Genomic DNA, 22,081 nt, shown 5'->3' with positions numbered 1-22,081 from the left:
GACAAGTATGCCAGCAGGCATGACACTGCAGACATGATGTACCTTCCATATATCGAATACACAGCATTAGTGTAGTGTGTGTGTTCTGGCACACTTAAAGTTAAACATAGGAAATAAATAGGGTATCAGGACTTAAAAATATATTTGATTTTTATAAGATGTTACTTAATAAGCAGAAAAATTATAACATGATTCTACGTAGTCCTATGTTAATACCTGCCAACACTCATGTTTTGTAGTAGAAGCTCAATATTGATTTACTTAATCTAATGCTCTCATGAATTAATGTGATTTTCTCCCCCTTTTTTTGTTGATTAAAAATTTTCAATTTGTTGTGTTTACGTAGTAGTTTTACGCACACCAACAATCTACCAACCACAAAGACTTGAAGTATATCTTTGGTGCGTGTTCAGCACCACTGGCACAATGGTTTCACTTACCAAGTTTTGACATAGGTATTATGGCAAGGTCAATGTCGGTGGTCAGCTCATGATCCCAACCTGTCCGTTATTTTCTGTAGTCCGTATTTTGATTACAGTTGTTTCTCTATGAACATTTTGTGAGACTATAGTTTTGTTAAGTTGATGTGAAATGGTTTAAAATGTGAATACTTAAATTAGTTTTAAGTGTTTCACAATGTCGGAACATGAACAAAGTGGCAGTAAATTCAAGCACAAGACAATATTCAGCAGGATGTATAGAGAATTTTTTTCATCTGTTATTGCATCGCATAAAATCTGTACGCATAAAATCTGTAAACATGCTAAACAAAATGACACATACAGGCATTCGCAAACTTCAAATCACATAGACAACGGGAAGTGCCTTTTAAAGTAGTGTATAAATCCAAATAGAGCCATAGTTTTTTATTTATAAAAACAGCTCACGAAAACACAGGTTAGAATGATTTTGCACTCCAAGAAAAATCCAAGTAGAAATCAACATTACTAAGATCGAAATCGGGTAAATATGCTTGATAGTTCAAAAACCAATGTTTAAATAATTTTTTACGTTGATTTACTGCATGTCTTGATCCTAGTTATTTAATATATTGCAGTATGCACATATTTTTTTCTGTCATCAAACAGGAAAAATATATAAACATAATTTGATTGTAGGATAAACAATCTAAAAAGATAAGGATATGGCAACTGAATAATGGTGTTTTCCATTACTTCTAACAACCTACAAGTCTGAAATAATAGCTAAAGGAACACATGCTATGAATATTTATTTCTCATGTTAAGTGCTTGTTTACACTTCAAAATATTTTTATTCTCAGATATAATGTTAACCTCAATTGTATGGTAGACATGTTGTGCAAAATATAATTTTACATTTTATGTTCAGTTTTTCGTAAAATTGACAATTATGTACCTGTTACTTGTGATTCTGTCAAAAGCTGCACATTTTCATCTTACGTTCCAAAACAAGAAAGAAACAATTTTGATAGTAATTACAATTTCAGAGTGGTTCGCTATGCCAAACAGACAAATAACTGGTCAGCAGCATTACCCATGTAGGTTATGGGAGAATAATGTGCAGTGGCAAAGGATTAAAACAAGTTGGAGAAAGTGAATCGGATTTAGAAAAAAATAAATTTATTATTTTTCGGTAGGGTTACCCTGAAATCGATGCCGGCTTCTGTCTAAGTAAGTGCTATTAGAAGAGCCAAGATTTTGTGATGTTATGAAAAAGCAAATTTTATTAAAAAAAAAAAGTGGATTTCACTATAAAACATTAAAACACAAGTACCTATCAAGCACAAATACATTAATCAACTGCTTCAATGATTAGTAGTAATACACTTCAAATGTGTACATTAAACAATACTAGGTACTATATGTATTGAGAGTAAGTTAAACAAAAATCTGCAACTAAAACATTCATTAATAAAATATATAAACATTTCAGGCCTTTTTAACATATTATGCAATGTTAAAAGCCTGAAATCTTTATACATGTACATTTTCTTGTAATGTGTATCTATAGGCCTTTAACCATGAATATATGGTGATAGCTAGAGACGGCTTTTATTTACTTTACTTTAAAAAACCATAGAAACTAATTTTTTTTAAAAAAACTTTGTACATTATAGTAAAACCTTTTTGTTGCGACCCCATTTATTGCGACCACCTCTCTATTACAACCCGATTTCGAGGAACCGTGAAAAAATTGCCGAAAATCCGAAGAAAATCGTACAGAAAAATAGTTTTTTTTTTTGTGGTGTTACTGCATTTCTCTTGCCGAGTGCTGTACTGCCGTAGGCAGCGCATATATAAAAATAGATACCACTTCCTGTCGACCGCTGTCAGCGCTTGACAACCCCCATTCCACGTCCCTTTGGCGGCAGGGTGCAGCAGACCTGCCAACTCTCACGATTTTGGAGTGAGGCTCACGATTTTAAGGTCCATCTCACGCCCTCACGCCAAAATAGTGTTTCCTCACGATTTTTTGGAGCCCCAAGATTTTGTTTGGAAAAGTTACAAAACAAGTTTTACGAAAGCTGACAGTAACTAGTTGCCATCAATACTCGAGTCACGTAAGGAAGCAATTTTGGGTTTTGTAGCATGTGCCGTGCTGATTTTTCTATCTCGCATAGTGGAAGATGAGACATTGTGAAACATGTCACTACAAAAAAACACAACTAATAAAAATAAATTTTTGCTGTGAACAGTGATAATAATGTTACACGAGCAGAATGTTATTTTACATCTTTTTTAGTTGCGGCCCTGCATGATCACTACATGACAGCGCTAAATTATGTACAACTAAATTAAATCTGCAACCTATAATTTGTTGAAATAAATTTTGAAGCAGAGATCATGTAACATATGTACAGGTATGTCACTTAAATTTAAAGATACTCATTTGTTGTTTTTTATATCTAACCTGTATTTATGGGCCTGAAAATTTTTATCGAGGACCTCATGATTTTTTAAATTTGAAAGTTGGCAGGTCTGGTGCAGATAAAGGTTTTTGTGGCAATGTATTTACGTTTAGCTTTTTGCGAGTGTCTAGTGTGGTATGCAGTTAAGGCAAAGCTACCTGCTGGATTTATCTTGACTTTGATTACTATCGGTTGACAATACACAGCGACCGACTGGATGCATGCCCGCCCCGACTTGTTTTAAGTGCCGCAGTGATGTTTATTTTGACAGCTCAATCTTTTCCAGTGGGTTGATAGAAAAATGTCGCTTCACCCAGCATAAAAAAAAAAAGGCTACGTCACTTATTCCCCATGCAGGAAACACACTGGCTGCCGTCTGTCTCCACCGCGTTTATCTTTCTTCTAACATTCCACGTCTCACCTCTCGCGCGAGCAATAACGAAGCGACCACGCATTGGGCCGTTTTATGCTTTGTTTGGTGACAGCAGCTTGATTTTATTCGGTATATTCCTTTTCATAGGACCCTTGCTACTAAAATACATTTATATTTTAGTTTGAAAGCTTGTAAATTCCTTGCCAGAGATGACTGAACTTGAACTTGGTGTGAAAAGTGACATATTTTGACCCCTCCCTCACCGCTTTAGTACACCATTCATAATAGCCCAATTTTACAGGAGAAGGGAGGGTGAAATGAGCATTTTCTCACTGAAGGTTTTTCAAAGGAAGCGAAGTTGGGGTGTTATAAGAGAGGACACTAGATGGTTTGTGTGTCTGGGAGGGATGAGCTAGCCTTGAAGAATGTTAATGAGAGGGGAGGGAGGGGTGAGCTTATGCGTCATGAAGCCGCTGACGCCAGCCAGCCGGGCGAGCTTCGTGTGCGCCCACTGGCGTTGCAGAACCTACAGTTGCCATATTTTTAAAGGAAATGTCCCATTATTTTTTTGTTATTCTTACATGAACATTATTGGAAGTATTAAAGCCGACACAAAAATATGCTGCGTGTTAAAATTGACAGATTTTAATGATCTTTCATTTCGGTTTTTTTTTTTTCTTCTGATTTTCACATTTTGGTCAAGATGTCCAATTTTTTGACTGTTCCCGAGAATGTATTCGTAAAATCATTGTGTTGTTAAATCCGGGGCTCGTGACATCGGGGTTATAGTATATTTAACTACGGCAAGCAGAAAACGTACATGTAAACTAACCAGTAAAAATAAACTGTCTTTTGACATAGTTTCTTTAGAGGTGGCCTGTAGGGCGAGGGACTTGTCATGAAGGTTGAATTGGGTTTAAAGCAAAGCCGTCTAGCATTGTGAGTGACAGCATCCTGCCATTGTACGGCTGGTTTCAAATTAGTAGCGGTTTGGGAGGAGGGGGGGCTGTTAAATGAACTGAAAATTTCGGAAAACATCTATTACGATCCTGCCTCTATTACGACCCTATTCCTGGGAACCGTGAGGGGTCGTTTCAGAGTGGTTTTGACTGTATATTTTAGATGTTAAAATAAAAACCTAAATTAGAGATTTATAAAATGAAAACTGTATTTTAATAGCTATAATGAGGTAATTCAGGTGAATTTGGGTGCATTTCAGTGTTATTGACTTCCATTTCGGTGTATGGTGGTGTATTGACTTAATTTCTCTGTTTGGTTTTATAGCTATTCACCATATACTTTTGCTTCTAGTAATAAGAAACATAATTTTTTTTGTGGATTCGTCTGAAGTCTGGTGTAAGTCTGATTCACAGTCCCGGGAACAAAACGTGAATGCGATACCAATTCACAGAGAGCAAGACGAAGTGGCTAGCATTCATAACAAAATGTCATTCTGGTGGGACACAGGGACCAGAGTTGTAAACAAAATTAAATTAATTGAAAAGAATAATTGCTTTTTGTTTTGGTTAAGCTAGAGATATTCCGTATTTAATTTTAGAGATAAGTAAGTAGTACACACAAAAAATTGAATTCATTATGAAATGAGATAAGTCTTCAATTTTTTCAAAAATACATAATTTTATAGTTCACTGTAGTATGAACAACTTTTTTTCCAAACAATGAAAATTTTTAAGTTGTGGCTGTTCTACTATTTAAAGAAACTAAATTTAGACTATATTAGGAGAATTTTTGTGAAAGTCAACAAATCCTTCTTAAAAATTTAATAAATAAAAAAAATGTTTCAGAATTACTGATAATTTTTATATGGAATGAATAATAAAAATTATAAAATATAATTTTATTTAATTGCAGAATACTTTCTACTCGGTGAACTGATTGAGCACTTGCAATAATCATATAACATAAAGTAAATAGCATTGTTAGTTTTGATTTAAATTTAAATTTTTAAGATTAAATTAGAAAGTAAAATTGTTTTAGATGTAAAATTATTCTGTTTAGCTAATTTTGTGAATTGTTTGTTCGTCTCCGAACAAATTCGCATTTGTTCGCGTCTGTGCTCACAGATGAAGTGTAGAGGTAGCATTATAGTACAGTCTTCGAATTTATTCAACTGTGTATTCAAAAAAATATTATTTTGTGGAAGCAGTTGCGTGATGAGTATTTTGTATGCGTTGTTTAGTTGTAGGCCTACTCCGCAATAGGGATTTAATAGATTTGGCCCTAAGCAAGCCTACAGTGAAGTATCTTGCTGTGTACAAGAAGACATTTAGTGACGAATTTCCGTGTATTTTGCAATCGAGGTAAGGTGAACATGCTGCATTTTGTTCTTTGTGTCGTGATTTTTCTGTCTCGCATGCTGGAAAGGGCGACATTGCGAAGCATATAAATACGAAGAAACATGCCGTCAATGCTATGGCATCAAATCAGAAATTAGACGTTTTTCGTGACAAGTCGGAAAGAAGTGTGACAAAAGCAGTGTGTTTGTTAACGTATTTTATTTTAGAACATAATTTGCCCATTGCTTGTGCTAATCATGCTGGTTTACTCTTAAAAACTATTTTCAAAATTTATAAAATAAAAAAATTCCCCCCCCCCCCCACCCCCCCACCTCTTAAAAACCTCCCGCTTTTGGACTGGCCAAAGTTGGCAGGTATGTTTAATTGCAGATTTCACATAACCTGAAGTTTTTTTACACTCGAGGTTTACATACTTTGAGGTTGAATTATATTATGCATTTTAGGTCATCGTGTACAATTAGCCATTGATTAACAAAATAGTATTTTGAATTTTACATTTTAATATTTTTTTTCATCAGAAATTTTTTAATGATTCCAAATTTCATAGTAACCAAATAAACTTTTTTTTAGGCACTAGACTTGCGTCAATCTCAATCAAGGAAGGCACCCTGCTATCTCCATGATGTTTTCATCACTGTTACAATGTCCATTGAAATATGTACACTCGTGAGACACTTCTATAATTCAAACATTTTTGATGAATTTTAGATAGACATAGTTGAATTCCCATTCTGCACACAAAGCCAAACCCTTGAGCATCTCTTCTAGACTTCTTCACTGTTGAACATGACATCCTCAGTTCTTGAGCAAGGAAACACTTTGGTGTCCATGGTGCATATTTTAGCATCTTGAGACTGTCCAGTTTTTCTTTGAAGGTGTGGTACTGTTTACTGCACTGTTCCACAGTTCAGTAAGCTACTTTCTGTTTATGTATGCATGTACAGAATGTGTGGGTTGTCCAATAAATATTTGCACATTATTTTATGTTGGAACTGAAAGGCAAATTATTAAAAAAATATATATGAGAAATTAGAGTGTGCTGGGTTTGTAATGTAGGTGTGTGTGATCAGAAATTAGTATTTAAAACATAAAATTAACACAATTATTTTTTAAATGTATGTATATGTCCATTCCCTCTGGAGCTTCCACTACTCGTGATCTTTCCGTCCTCTGTACCTAACTCTGTGTACCCTAGTTCCTAGCTGTCCCCAGCCCCCCTCTTTCTTTATCAAATTGAACAGTGTTAGTAACCTTTCTACCCCCCTTCTAAGTTGTAACGCTTCTCGCCCCAGCTATGTAATCATCTCAGATGGCCTATGCATCTCACCATCTTGCTCTTCCCTTCTCCACACACCCACGACCCAACTTACTGCTCTGCCCTTATCTCCGCCGCTAAGTATGGGCTCCCAAACCATGTGCCGTTACTCCGTTATGTTCCCAGCAGGGTCCTGCCAAGCAGCTCCAGACCTCTCCCCATCCTTATCACCTGGTGTGCCCATCCTAGGTAATTATGTCTCCTTTATCTCCTGCACCTTCCGGCACTAAACTTACATCAGTACCTTCCTCTTCCTCGTGAACATGACCACCTTCGTCTTGCTCACATTTAATGATATCCAGTTCTCAACTGTCCAGCATCATAATCTGACCAGATCCCCCTGTAGGTGTCCCCCTTCCCCCACTGCTTCGTACATCACACAGTCGTTCACTATCATCTGCTACTATCCTCTCGTTTCATCTCCAATATCATTCATTATCATGGTGAACACTCCCCTGCAGTACCCCTGAAAATTACTTCAGTCTTCAGATCTATCCTAACATATCTTCACCTCTGTCTCCTATCCCAACTCAATTTACCACACTGTTGTCCTTTACAACAACTCCACCTTTTCCATCAGACTCCTCTTCGAGTAGCTCTGCTGTCTATGTGTATATCTGCATTTTCACATTAGAACCTGTTTTCTAAAACCATGCTGTCTTATCATCTATCCATCCTAATTCTTCAACTTCTCTCACCAACGGAAGAGAAGCTGTTTGTGGTGGCAAAAGAAACTGTTGTGACCACAGGCCTGAATGTATAGTAAAAATCCTTAACAATGGTCACTTTTAACCTAGTTTAGTGTTGCTATCTAAACTTTTTTTCCCCAAAAATTTTTGGTGTTGAGTGTTGGGATGTGAGTGGTGATGCGAGGTGTGGAAGGTGAGTGTGGCGAGTGCTGGTGTACAGTGTGGGGATGTGAGTGGTGATGCGAGGTGTGGAAGGTAGTGTGGCGAGTGCTGGTGTACAGTGTCGGGATGTGAGGGGTGATGCGAGGTGTGGAAGGCGAGTGTGGCGAGTGCTGGGATGTGAGTGGTGATGCGAGGTGTGGAAGGCGAGTGTGGCGAGTGCCGGGATGCGAGGGGTGGAAGGTGAGCGAGGGGTGTGCGGCAGCGGGCGGCGCCAGCAAGGGCGGGAGCGGGCAGCCGGTGCCGCAGCCGGGCCAGCAGGGGCCGGCCCCCGCCCCGCAGGCCCAGCAGAACGGGGCCAGCACGTCGTGGGCGCAGGCGGCGGGCAAGGGCCTGCCGGCCGGCCCCCAGGGCTCGGCCCCCAGCACCAGCAGCACCACTGCCACCACCACCACCACCACCGCGACGGTGGCCAGCACCACCACCACCACTCCCAGCACCAACACCTCCACCAAGCAGCAGCTGGAGCAGCTCAGCACCATGCGCGAGGCGCTCTTCAGCCAGGACGGCTGGGGCGGCGTGAGTGGCCAGTCACAGCTTCACGCTTATAATGGCTTATTTTTACAATTAGCAAATTATTGGCCTACATTTTGGCACCGTGCCATGTCTGTCCATATCCTATCAGTAGGGGCAGGCGTTTTTCGCGAAAAGATCTGCACACCTATTAGACTGCAACAAGGTATGCCCGCACCAGCAGTTTCTTCCTTGTGACTGGCGTCCGTCTGCGAGAGAAGTGTTTGCCTGATTTGGCCGAGCCATTCAAGACGCGTTTGCTTCCGCACTGGATCACTGTGATTGGTGTTGTTATAATCGATATTTATCTGGCAGAAACTCACCTAATCACGAAACACAGACGATGCTACAGTGTTTCAACTTTAAGCTAGTCTCAAAATCTTTCGCGAAATCTGCATGGCTCTTCCTATCAGTGGTTGTCCACTTCTCCGGCATGCCCGCCCCTCTATATCGGTAAAGAAGTGCAGCTCTTAAATGTTGCCACAGCAGTATGACCAGTAGACAGGGACCAGATCAAGGTAACACCACAAGCATGTCAGTACAGCATATAACGCCGAACTGCATGTTACACCATTTGGCACTCAAATGTTTTTAAAAAATAAAAACATTATTTCAATCACTAATATGACGAAACTTTACTCATTATACAATATTTTTTTCTCTTATTATGGTTAATTCATTGAATATTATTTATTTAACATGAATTTGGTACTGGACAAGATAAATTATTCTTGGGCTACGGTTACAATGGATGCGTGTTCTGACGAAAATAAATTAGTCAAAATAGTTAATATTTGTTCATCAGAATATAGTGTTTTCATTGCAGGCATGTTCTGGTATCACGTGAATAGTGAAATAAACGAATATGTAAACATGTTGTTGGCTAAATGTGTACTTACGAGAAAAATATAAAATATAACAAAAATGATACTTACTACTTGTGCCCATTTCTCAAGCAGTTATATTCCTTCTCGGCGTAGAAAGATCTCTGTTGTGGAAATTTTTTCCTCGCATATTCCACAGACACAACTACATGACTAATTAATTTTTATAAAAAACATTGTTATGACCTATTGATTAACCTACATAAAGCACCTGGACGTCACCACTAAATGTTAAAAATCAAACTGGTTTGAAGAACCAACTAGTTCTGACATGTTTGCATGTAATCTGTTGAGGCAGTTGCAGGTAGTGTAAACACTCCATTTAATTTGAATTGCTCGATTGTTCTAACTAACTCGCCAGAACATCTTGTCAGGACGCGCATCCACCCTAACTTTAGCCTTAGGTTATTATTATTATTTATATGAAGAATTTTGGCAGCTTTTATTTTTTTCCAATAGGTCTGTTGTAGACATTAATTACTAATGAATATATTGTATAAAGTGCATTAGGTGTCAGTCAAAATGCCACTTTTTTGGTGAAATAAGTATAAAGAAATTTTATTTTAATGCTCATTGAGTAATACACACACTATATTCATGAAAACAGATATTTAGGGGTGTGCGAATATTCGTAAATACGAATAGTTGCGAATAGTAACTGACGAACTATTCACATTCGTAAGTCAAATAGCAAAATTTAAAATTGCGAATACCGTATTGGCCCGAAAAAGGCGACCTGCAGTTTCAGGAAGCCAAACAAATGTAAAAATAATTTTGGTAGAAATGAATGTGAAAATTCATTAGACATACATTTTATGTTGATAAATCCTTTTTGCATTTATGTATACTGCATTTAACTTTCCGTTTCACTTAAGCTACATATTACTATTTAGTAGTGTGTTAAATGTAACAAAGCAAACAAAGAATGCAGTTTGCCGGAGCAAAAGACGTGGCTAGCTGACATGGTGAAGCATATGGCCATGAATAACTCCAGTGACGTGACCACAAATATTTGTCCATATTACTCTCTGACAGTGTCTCTGTCCTATGAATTTTAAAGAATAATCTATGATAATTATGTTGTTTGAAATGTTTTTACATAAATAAAGATTGGATTACTGTGAAATTATTAAAATAGCTTTTGAAGAAACGTACCAAATTCCTGTAAATATGGCGTCTTCGTGCGTGTTCGGCAATTTTCGTTTTACAGCACAGAAATATTGTGGAAAGACAGTTGGCAGCCGTGAATTTCCAAACATTACATCCGAAATATTCTTAACATTTTCTGTTTGTAAACGTAAACAATCGTTCTGAAAATAGCTGTGATATTTTAAAACGAATATTTCCGTTAAAAATCTGAAATTAAATTTACGTAAATGATTACATGCAATTGTACACACAGTACAAATATGAATTGTGTAATAAAATGTTACCATTTTGAGATGCTTCAACATTGACATTATTACTCAAGAACAAATATTTTAATTTTCAACTTTAAACAATTGCGAATTACTGCAATATTGGGTGGATTTATCGTTTTCCCCGTGTGAGGTAACAACGTTTTAGTTAATATAAAAAATTGTGAACATTTTGTTTAACAATGTTTCTACTGTAGCTTTCATCTTGGAACAAATATGTTGCGGTTCTGACGTCTTGGGTGCGAAAATAAGGCGACTTCCAATTTTATCATTTCTCGTTTATGTAAAAATGGTCTCCTTATATTCGGACCAATACGGTATTTACATTGCTGTTTTTTATTTCTCGTGGTGGTTCCAAGAGCTTCGGTTTTCACCATCTTCTAATCTAATTTCTAAAGTATTTATACATTCTTACTAACATAACCGCAATGTATTTTTAAAAGGTTCAATTCACAAAAAAAACCAAACCAAAATCATCCTACATTAAACTAACTTGTTTCAAAAGCCAGACGGTAAACGTAAACACGAAACCATTTACAAACGAATATAGTTAGCAGGAATGCCAACGACTACCATATTTTTGATGAACGGTTGCAATCGTTTACAAAACCGTTAAAATTAACTGTTTCAAACATTTTATTCAATGATAACTTTTTTATATACTCGGTATGAGTATTGAAATTATCTTTGAAAGATTTGTGCAATGGGAGTGCAAGACTTGATGTAGGCTTTTGGACATACGCCATTGCTTAGCACATGTATGTCTGCAGAAGAAAACTACAAAAAAAAAAATACACAAATGACAAAAACACAAAATAAGCAAAAATTGCTGTTGTCAGGATTTAACGCCACACAGCTGACAGTACGTTTACCGTCTGGCTTTTGAAACAAGTTAGTTTAATGTAGGATGATTTTGGTTTGGTTTTTTTCTTGAATTGAACCTTTTAAAAATACATTGCGGTCAGCTGTGTGGCGTTAAATCCTGACAACAGCAATTTTTGCTTATTTTGTGTTTTTGTCATTTGTGTTTGTTTTTTTTTTGTAGTTTTCTTCTGTAGACATACATGTGCTAAGCAATGGCATATGTCCAAAAGCCTACATCAAGTCATGAGTATTGAAGTTAATCACGGAGATTTCCGGTCATATATGTTTGAAGTACAATGAAATTAATTGGGTACACGTCGTTTGTCCTAAAATCGTTTGTCCTAAAGCGTTTATCCTAATTTCGTTTGTCCTAAAAATTAGGACAAACGACTTTAGGACAAACTACGTTAGGACAAACGACTTTAGGACAAACGACTTTAGGACAAACGAATTTTAGGACAAACGACGGAACAGCTTCAAAATATTTTTACTCTGAGTTTTAGGACAAACGACTTTAGGACAAACGACATTAGGACAAACGACTTTAGGACAAACGACTTTAGGACAAACGACTTTTAGGACAAACGACGGTTCCAGTATCGATAAATCCTTACTCTGAGTTTTAGGACAAACGACTTTAGGACCAACGACATTAGGACAAACGACTTTAGGACAAACGACATTAGGATAAACGACTTTAGGACAAACGACATTAGGACAAACGACTTTAGGACAAACGACATTAGGACAAACGACTTTAGGACAAACGACTTTAGGACAAACGACTTTTAGGACAAATGATTTTAGGACAAACGACATTATGAAAAACCAAGTTAGGACAAATGACTTTAGGACAAAAAACTTTGAGTCAAACTATTTTATTTAAAAACCACAGAGCATGTGAGAACTTACAGTAAAAGAAAACGTTTGAAAAAATAATGTTATATACTGGGGAAATACTTTACATTCTATGTAAAAAAAATTCAGCGTTTACGATCGTTACAATTTTTAGACATCTAGGAATAAAGACTACGGTTTCAACGACCTAAATCTTTTTTTTTGCCATCTTGGATCCGCCATATTTAAATAGAGCGCCCCACTCATTATCATGAAATTTTCTTCATGACCGCCATATTGAATTTTTCTGTTCCACTGGAGGCCGCCATCTTGGATGCCGTCGACTTTGTTTCTGTTCTTTGTTCCTAGATAGCGCCAGCAACGCTCTTGATTTTTTTTGTTCTTCTGTAGGCCGCCATCTTGGATACCGTTGACTTTGTTTCTGCTGTTTGTTCCTAGAGAGCGCCAGCCTAGCTCTTTATTTTTTTTTTTTTTGTTCTTCTGGAGGTCACCATCTTGGATACCAAGGACTTTATTTCTGCTGTTTGTTCATAGAGAGCGCCAGCATCGCTCTGATTCATCACATAAGGTCGATGTTCCATTACCTACCATAGCTATTATGGTCCTTATCGACATATTAAATTTAAATTTTTTAACAAAATACAGTGGAAGCACTGTGATTCGAATCATTGCAGCTCTGATCTCTAGGTTGAACAACATACGCCTTTAACCGCACGGCCATCGAGACATTTACCAAACTGAGAATAAAATAAGGTATATATAAAAATAACATGCATATTCGGACTTGTATTTTTTTTTGATTTGAAGTAATAATAGCACCACCTGTATTAAGACGTAACTGTAACAATTATCGTTACGGTCACAATATTGAATATCCGTAATGGTTTTGTTAGAAAAACGGGAAAAATATTAAAAATCATTAAAAAATTAATCAATCGAATTAAATAATAAAAATCTTAAAAAACACCGTTGCAATTTTCGTTATGGTCGCCATCTTGAAAATACATAATTTTAATGCTGGAGATTCGAGAAAAAAAATTACTTATTAGAATACTGATTAATTAGTTCGATTCCTGTCCTTGATTCGAAACTATTAGAGCAAAAAAAAAACAGATCCTTCCTCCACAGAAACCACCTACAGATTGATCTCCGCCACCAATAGCAAGGTATATATATATCGTCAACTAGTATGACGACATGTCTGCCATCTTGTCTTCATCCGCTGGACTAACCATCTTGTTATCGTCTGCTAAAGTGTGCTGATACCATGTTAGTGTAAAATTATGTTCACCATAACTTTGTCCTCAACTGTTGGCATTGAACATTAACCTTGACCTTGAAATTTGATTTTACCTTAACGACCATCATGGAAACACCATTTTGCGTTCAGTACATGCTACCAGGAGCTACCACCTGCTAGAGGTCATTGCCACCATCTTGTTTTCGTCTGCTGGAGGACACCATCTTGTGCGTGTACTCGTCTTATAGAGTACATTACCATCATACTTGTCTAAGTTTTACCCGCTAGAGTGCAGTAATCATTTATTATTACTGAAGTGCCTGCCATCTTGATATTTGGGTGCCATCTTGGAATCGTGTAATTATTAAGCTAGAAATTCTGGAAAAAATTCCAAAATTCAACAAAAAATTCACTTATTAAAGTAATGAGTGATTATATCAATTCCTGTTCTTGGTTCGATCCTTGGATGATTAAAAAAATAATTTTATGGAAAAAATAATAATTATAATAAATTATTATCAAAGTCATAAAAGAGACTTAAAATCATCTATTACCATCATCCTTTAAACCATTACGACCGCCATTTTAGATATTTGGATTTATTGACTTATTAGTTCGGGAAAAATTCCAAAATTCACCAAAAAAATCACACATTATTTTTCATATTGAATCGAAACTTTCTTTGATCTATGAACGAAGCTGAAAATAAATTTAATTTAAATACCAGAAAATTGTCAGGTTCGGGAAATAAAACACCGCAAGTACTTTTACAAACATAATATTTATTACATAATTTCTATCCTACTAAAGGATCACTTGCGAAAGCCAGCAATCTTATAAACATTAAGCCCTGCATAGACGCGAAAAAAACTAATTCTTAGCTCCAACAGCTCCAACTCCTCCAAATGCTCTAAAGCTCCAACTGCTCCAACAGCTCCAAATGCTCCAAATGCTCCAACAGCTCCAAATGTTACAAAGGCTCCAAATGCACCAAATGCTCCAAATGCTCCAACAGCTCAAAATGCTCCATATGCTCGAAATGCTCCAACAGCTCCAAATGCTCCACATGCTCCAACAGCTTCATCATCTCCAAATGCTCCAACAGCTCCAAATGCTTCAAATGCTCCAACAGCTAGAATGCTCCAACTGATTTCAATTACTTTTTTTATCGAACTTGACATGATTACATGCATTACTTTATTAGTATACATTTTGGATGTCAGTGGTGACTTTTTTACACCTTTTAGTTATAAATTTATTTAGAAATGAGATTTCGAGAAATGATAAAGTACATTTTTAAAAAATCTTAGTTTTCTTCAAGTTTATACACATGCAATTAATAGAAACCATTATTTTATGTAGCTAGCTTCCCTCAGTTCTTTAAGTATGAAGGATATTTCTTTGATGCTCCAATAGTTTCCTGCACAAAGCGAACCATGTAGAAGTCTTAGCCTGTCAACCAATATGTTAGGATCTTCCCATGAGGTATAATCAATCCCTCTGCTACGTTCATCTTCCTTGTATGTTTATAATAAAAATGATTATCCCTGGTGTCTTCTGTTTCAACACCAACCACAAGGTCACTTTCGTCATCGAAACAGTGATTATCACAAGCTTGATTAGGATAATTTATTTTGTGCTGGAAAGTAGGCATTACGTCACCTTTTTTAATTTTACTAAAATTTTACATTTTTTTCTGAAAATCTTATTTTTTTTTAAATTTATCTGGTTGTTAAGGGGGTGATTTACTCTTTGTTAGCCGCTGTACGCCACGTGTTTAAACTTTGTGCCAGTGGACTGAAGACCCTTTTTCCAGGGGGCCTATCTGATTTTTGCTGTCAAATGTGGACGTGGGCAGCCCAGTTGAAATTTCTCTCGCCTGCAGTCACGTCCCGAGTTTGTAATTTTATTTCTCTTCATGACCAAAATTGCATAGAGTGGCTTCTGGGCTGCAAGCTGCTACTTCTTAGAGGCCTGCTGAGAATAGCAAGTCTCGTCACGAATGGGTCTCCAGTGGACCTGTGTTCCCACCTTAGTGGCTATTTCTGTCCCCCCTTCCTCTCACTCCACCTCACATTTGTTCTGAGAAATCAAGTCGGGAGCAGTGACCTGACGTGAACTTAGCCAAGACGATGGGCTAATTCAAGGACTTTCTCCCTGGTCTTACAGAGACGTCCACATCTAGCGGCAGAAAAAGTAACCGCGGGCCTGGTCGCCAGCATGTAGAGCACACTCTCGTGATACCTGGTGGCAAATCAGCTCACCGCCTCAATTAGATCCACTTTACGCCGCTAGAAAGCAGCAGCGCAGCGCCATAAGGCACTATGTTTCTTCTCGCGGCCAGTAGAAGTCGATTGTTTGTTGCCTTCTGTACTTGCCGGTAGAGAGTGCGCATGTCTGTGTTCTTGTCACGACCGCCTCGGACTCCTTCGCATGTTTTCGGCCATGAGCCGAACCTTCCCCCTCTTTCTTCCTAGGGCCGACCACCCGATTTAATTAGTAGCCATGACCGTCATCGCCAGGACTCAGTACTCTGACCTCGGCTGCTGACCACATCTTCTCAGCGTCCTCTGCGCTAAGAGGCTTTTCGTGGGAACGGCGATTTTCGGTTGCATAAAAGATGTAGTCAGTTGCTTAAGGGATGTGATCCCATTTGTACAGTAGCCAGGCAGATGTAGTTTTTAGAAAAAGTCATGTGTAGTTAAAAATTTTATTTTTTTTTATTCTTTAAAAATTAGTTTTCCTAACGCACATCCGCGATTTCATGGTGCACGTCATCCTGATGTCGGCGCGAGACACCTCGTAGGCCCTGTTTCCACACCCTGTTTGGTGAGTAATCCGTTTTTTCCCCCTCCCCATATTCCCGTTTGTTGGCATTTCGCGCCGACTGTGTATGACTGTCTGGAAGCAGGTCTAATTCGTTTTAAATTTGACTTGTGTTTCAGACAGGGTCCAAGTTTCTGGGGAGAGAAATTGCTCCCCGCATGATCTTCGGGACTTCCAGCTGATTTCCCCTTTTACAAGAGTTTTCCTCTCGGTCCGACGTCATCCTGGGAAGACCCGGGTGATATAAGCTATATATATATATTCCACTTGCATGGAAGGAACTAAATTCATTAAAAAGATACCAGCGAGCAGTGCTTTAAATCCTCAAGAACATGTAAAATCAAGAAAACTAATATATATGTAATCGTTGGGAGAATCAAATTTTGGTGCTATACTTGAAATTTTGTTAGTGTAATAATTTGTTTGTTAAGGTGTAAGATTTATTGTTTTAAATAATGTAGGGGCTCCCCCTTAACTTTGTTAATTACCAAGATCTTTATTATCATGTCGAAATAATGCTAATACAAAACCTCTTAATGATAAACCAGGAAAACCTATAGACCAAATTATTTATATAGTGTATTTATTTATCATATACCTTCTTCTACATAACGATCCACGAACTCCCAAGTTACTAGAGTGCAGGGAGTGTAAATTTTGTCGTGTTCACCGCCTCGTGTCCCCTCTGGTAATTAACTTTAATTTTCTTAATATTTTGCCCAGCAGTTTCCAAGGTGTTTTTAATTAATTTAAAATAATATATTTTTTGGGCACGAGGGGCGTTACAATTTTATTACGTAATTTCCATCGTTTTGATCTCAAGCCACCATCACTGTCTTCGCTCTTGACCGCTTTAGGTGCTTCAGCACAGTACTCAATTATGTCAGCATCACAAGCTTGATCAGGAAATTAATTTTATTACGTCGTTTCCATCGTTTTGGTCTCAAGCCACCATCACTGTCTTCGCTCTTGACCGCTTTAGGTGCTTCAGCACAGTACTCATTCATGTCAGCCTTAGATTTGTCAGCACAGTCATCGATCATGTCAGCCTCAGATGTGTCACCACAATTTTCAATAATGTCAGCTTCAGATGTTTCATCACAGTCTACGGTCTTGTCAGCTGTGGTTCTCCATATTTCACATTTTCATGGAGACGACTAAATATTGATGTAAATATATTTTCATTTCTAATGAGGTTTCTACTTTCTTCGTTTTTTATTTTTTTAAATTATTGTCTTGATATATATCAGTGTTTTTAGCATTAGCTTTTATACATTCTTCATAATCATTATTGTCGTTTAATATTCTGCCTTTGTTCCTCTTCCACGATGTTGAAACACAGTCTTCGTTATCTTTATTCATCTTAGTTATACAGTTCTTGCAATGTATATCCAAGTAATATCTTCAACCAAAGGATTTATGACACTGACTGCAATTATATGGTTTTTGACAAGGACCCAAATTAAACTCCTTCTCTCATGTCGTTTAGCATTCTTTCTCAAGGTAAACACCTTGCTGCAGTATCTACAGCGATGTAGTTTTGATACAGCTACAGGCAACGAACCAGGATACATGTTAGATTCTGCGACTAATGGCAGATGCAAACTAAGAGTTTTAAATTAAAACCATTACTTAAATAGAATTTTTTAAATATTTCGTCAGCGAGAGTTAAATTATCTCATGCAAAAGTACTGGTTGTAAGTAGTTATTCTTTTCAACAACAGATTATGCCACATGTTGCTGCAGGTAAATAATATTTATTTCTTTTATGCGGGATGCGGATGTTCACTAACGATCGCAAAAGAATGACGCCCCCGTAAGCCCCAAGGGAGAGTCGCAAACCGCGAACAAGTGCCGGGAATTACCTGGTATAGTGTATCGCCATCCGACATATCAGAAAAATAGGTTACGGCACAGAGTTCACCAAACCTCTCGGCAATCAACACGGGTATAAAAAAAACAGGGCTTAAATTAAACAGCGAAAGAAAGGAATTTGCTTGAGAAAGCACAACTTTTGCGGCAAGTACGACAAAACATTATTTATTAATCTGAACCTCTGAAATCAAACTATTACAAGCATTAAAAGAATATAAGCATTCGCCGGTACATATTAACTAAATCGGGCCCGATGCTATATACTATATATATATATATATATATATATATATATATATATATATATTCATACCCAGCACATGATAAGGAAATATAAAAATCCCCTAAACTTAACATCAGTTACAATAGACACCTTATAGTGATTTAAAATCTCTGATAAACCAAGTTCGAGCTAGTTAACACCTTCCTTGTTACGCGACGTGCTCAATTGTTCGGGGGACGGGTACCCTTAAAACGTTCAACGCGAGTCTCTACCATTTGAATTTCATCATAAGTTTCAATTATTTACTTCACGTGTCCATATCATAAAGTTGTTAAATGTGGCTGGGTAAAACAGACCTCCGACGTAAAATAACACTCTCAGGCTTGACGTAATTATTTCTGCCACCAATCTCTTGCAGCATAACCCCGTTGCACAAGGGGAATCACAAGGGAAGTCACTCACGTATCGGCTCGTCGTCTCCGTTGGATTAGCGAATCCTCGCTAAACCCCACTGGTCCTCAGGCCAGTCGGTGCTGACGGCTATACTAGCCGGAAGGAGCCTCGTTCCGCCGCGATAGTACCGCGACTATCTTCTTGACGAGCTTTACAGCTACTCTTCCACACAGATACCAACGAGTTATTCTGCTGCCCAAGCCGGCCCCACACTCGCAAAAGTCATTTTTTGCGAGGCCTCTTCCGTGGACCACCTCACACACCGGCCCGTCGTCCAGAACAGCTGATCGCCTGCCTCCCCTCCCTTCCTTCAAAGAAGGGAGGGGAAAAAGTCTGCCTCCCTCGCGCGCATGCGCGCTGTGCTCGTGATTTGTTTCATTTTACCCCGATCACCACTTGTCCAACTTTGCTATGTCGCATTAATAATTAAAATAGTTTTATACAAATATATAACTACATTATAAATATAACTAATAAACACAATTAATTAATGATATTCTCACTAACTGTTACCAGGTGCTCCCGGGCGACACTAGCGCTGAAAAACGTTACTAATATTTCAAAAATACCGCCGTACGGATAACACCAATACTCAAATAAACTATACTAAAGGAAAACTATAATATCAACTTCCTTTTAATTTCCTTGTAAAACGGTACCCCGAGAAAGGGGTACAAGAAGGATGGCTTTGCTAGACTCAAAGGAGAAGGAAGTTTGTTCATCCAGTTAGTGTTTCTCAGATTTCTCAGGGCATATTATTATTTGACTGAATAATGATTTTTTTTTAAATTCCACCTGATAAAAATATTGCAAGTGGTGATTTAGTAGCAGAAATTCACTTTTTAAATTTAACCTTGAATATAATGACATGTCTCATTAAAAGTAAAACTCCTTCATGGAGAGATTGGTTTCTCATAAATAACCAGAATACCTTTGAGAAACCATAGGAATGATCGCAAGCACACGGAAAAAACCATCACAATATTGACAAGAATAATTAGGAGCACACGGAGAACACCATTAAATATTGACAACGATAATCTGCAGCACACAGAGAAAACCACCACACATTTTCTTTCATAAATTACAAAAAAAAATTAATAAAATTAAACAAAAATTACAGAACATACAAAAACTGATTCTGGCTTGGACTAGAACTCTATCTTTTCTCAATAATGAGAATTTCATAAGCTAGCAGAATCAGTTTTTTTATATTTTGTAATTTTTGTTTAATTTTTTTTTGTAATTTATCAAAGAAAATGTGTGGTGGTTTTCTCCGTGTGCTCCCGATTATCCATGTCAATATTATGATGGTTTTCTCCAAGTGCTCCTAATTATTCTTGTCAATATTTTGATGGTTTTTTTCCGTGTGCTTGCGATCATTCCTATGGTTTCTCCAAGTGCTTCTGGTTATTTCTGAGAAACCGATCTCTCCATGAAGGAGTTTTACTTTTAATGAGACAAGTCATTATATTCAAGGTTAAATTTAATTAGTGAATTTCTGCTACTAAATCACCACTTGCAATATTTTTATCAGTTGGAATTTAAAAAAATCATTATTCAGTCAAATAATAATATGCCCTGAGAAATCTGAGAAACACTAACTGGATGAACAAACTTCCTTCTCCTTGGAGTCTAGCAAAGCCATCCTTCTTTTGCGATCGTTAGTGAACATCCGCAACCCGCATAAAAGAAATAAATATTATTTACCTGCAGCAACACGTGGCATCATCTGTTGTTGAAAAGCATAACTATTTACAACCAGTACTTTTGCATGAGATAATTTAACTCTCGATGACGAAATATTTAAAAAATTCTATTTAAGTAATGGTTTTAATTTAAAACTCTTAGTTTGCATCTGCCATTAGTCGCAGAATCTAACATGTACCCTGATTCGTTGCCTGTAGCTGTATCAAAACGACATCACTGTAGATACTGCAGCAAGATGTTTACCTTGAGAAAGAATGCTAAACGACATGAGAGAAGGAGTTTAATTTGGGTCCTTGTCAAAAACCATATAATAGCAGTCAGTGTCATAAATCCTTTGGTTGAAGATATTACTTGGATAGACATTGCAAGAACTGTATAACTAAGATGAATAAAGATAACGAAGACTGTGCTCCAACATCGTGGAAGAGGAACGAAGGCAGAATATTAGACGACAATAATGATTATGAAGAATGTAAAAAAGCTAATGCTAAAAACACTGATATATATCAAGACAATAATTTAAAAAAATAAAAAACGAAGAAAGTAGAAACCTCATTAGAAATGAAAATATATTTACATCAATATTTAGTCGTCTCCATGAAAATGTGAAATATGGAGAACCACAGCTGACAAGACCGTAGACTGTGATGAAACATCTGAAGCTGACATTATTGAAGATTGTGGTGACACATCTGAGGCTGACATGATCGATGACTGTGCTGACAAATCTAAGGCTGACATGAATGAGTACTGTGCTGAAGCACCTAAATCATGCAAGAGCGAAGACTATGATGGTGGCTTGAGACCAAAACGATGGAAACGACGTAATAAAATTAATTTCCTGATCAAGCTTGTGATGCTGACATAATTGAGTACTGTGCTGAAGCACCTAAAGCGGTCAAGAGCGAAGACAGTGATGGTGGCTTGAGATCAAAACGATGGAAATTACGTAATAAAATTGTAACGCCCCTCGTGCCCAAAAAATATATTATTTTAAATTAATTAAAAACACCTTGGAAACTGCTGGGCAAAATATTAAGAAAATTAAAGTTAATTACCAGAGGGGACACGAGGCGGTGAACACGACAAAATTTACACTCCCTGCACTCTAGTAACTTGGGAGTTCGTGGATCGTTATGTAGAAGAAGGTATATGATAAATAAATACACTATCAAATAATTTGGTCTATAGGTTTTCCTGGTTTATCATTAAGAGGTTTTGTATTAGCATTATTTCGACATGATAATAAAGATCTTGGTAATTAACAAAGTTAAGGGGGAGCCCCTACATTATTTAAAACAATACATATTACACCTTAACAAACAAATTATTACATTAACAAAATTTCAAGTATAGCACCAAAATTTGATTCTCCCAACGATTACATATATATTAGTTTTCTTGATTTTACAT

At 37.2% G+C, this 22,081-nt stretch overlaps 1 protein-coding gene across 7 annotated transcripts in view; it reads left to right on the top strand.

Moving 5' to 3' along the window:
• LOC134531973 (protein Gawky) overlaps positions 1–22,081 on the top strand; it is a 161,677-nt gene that overhangs the window by 51,967 nt on the left and 87,629 nt on the right. For all 7 annotated transcript variants that reach the window (XM_063368087.1, XM_063368109.1, XM_063368119.1 and 4 more), the window contains one exon: positions 8,010–8,323. In XM_063368087.1, coding sequence (XP_063224157.1) covers positions 8,010–8,323 — 314 coding nt within the window. The remainder of the gene's footprint in view (positions 1–8,009; positions 8,324–22,081) is intronic.

Source organism: Bacillus rossius, chromosome 1 (genome assembly GCF_032445375.1).
Source record: "Bacillus rossius redtenbacheri isolate Brsri chromosome 1, Brsri_v3, whole genome shotgun sequence".
NCBI classification, from domain to species: Eukaryota; Metazoa; Arthropoda; class Insecta; order Phasmatodea; family Bacillidae; genus Bacillus; species Bacillus rossius.
The sequence above is the reverse complement of the archived record's forward strand: the minus strand, read 5'-3'. Positions and strand labels throughout refer to the sequence as shown.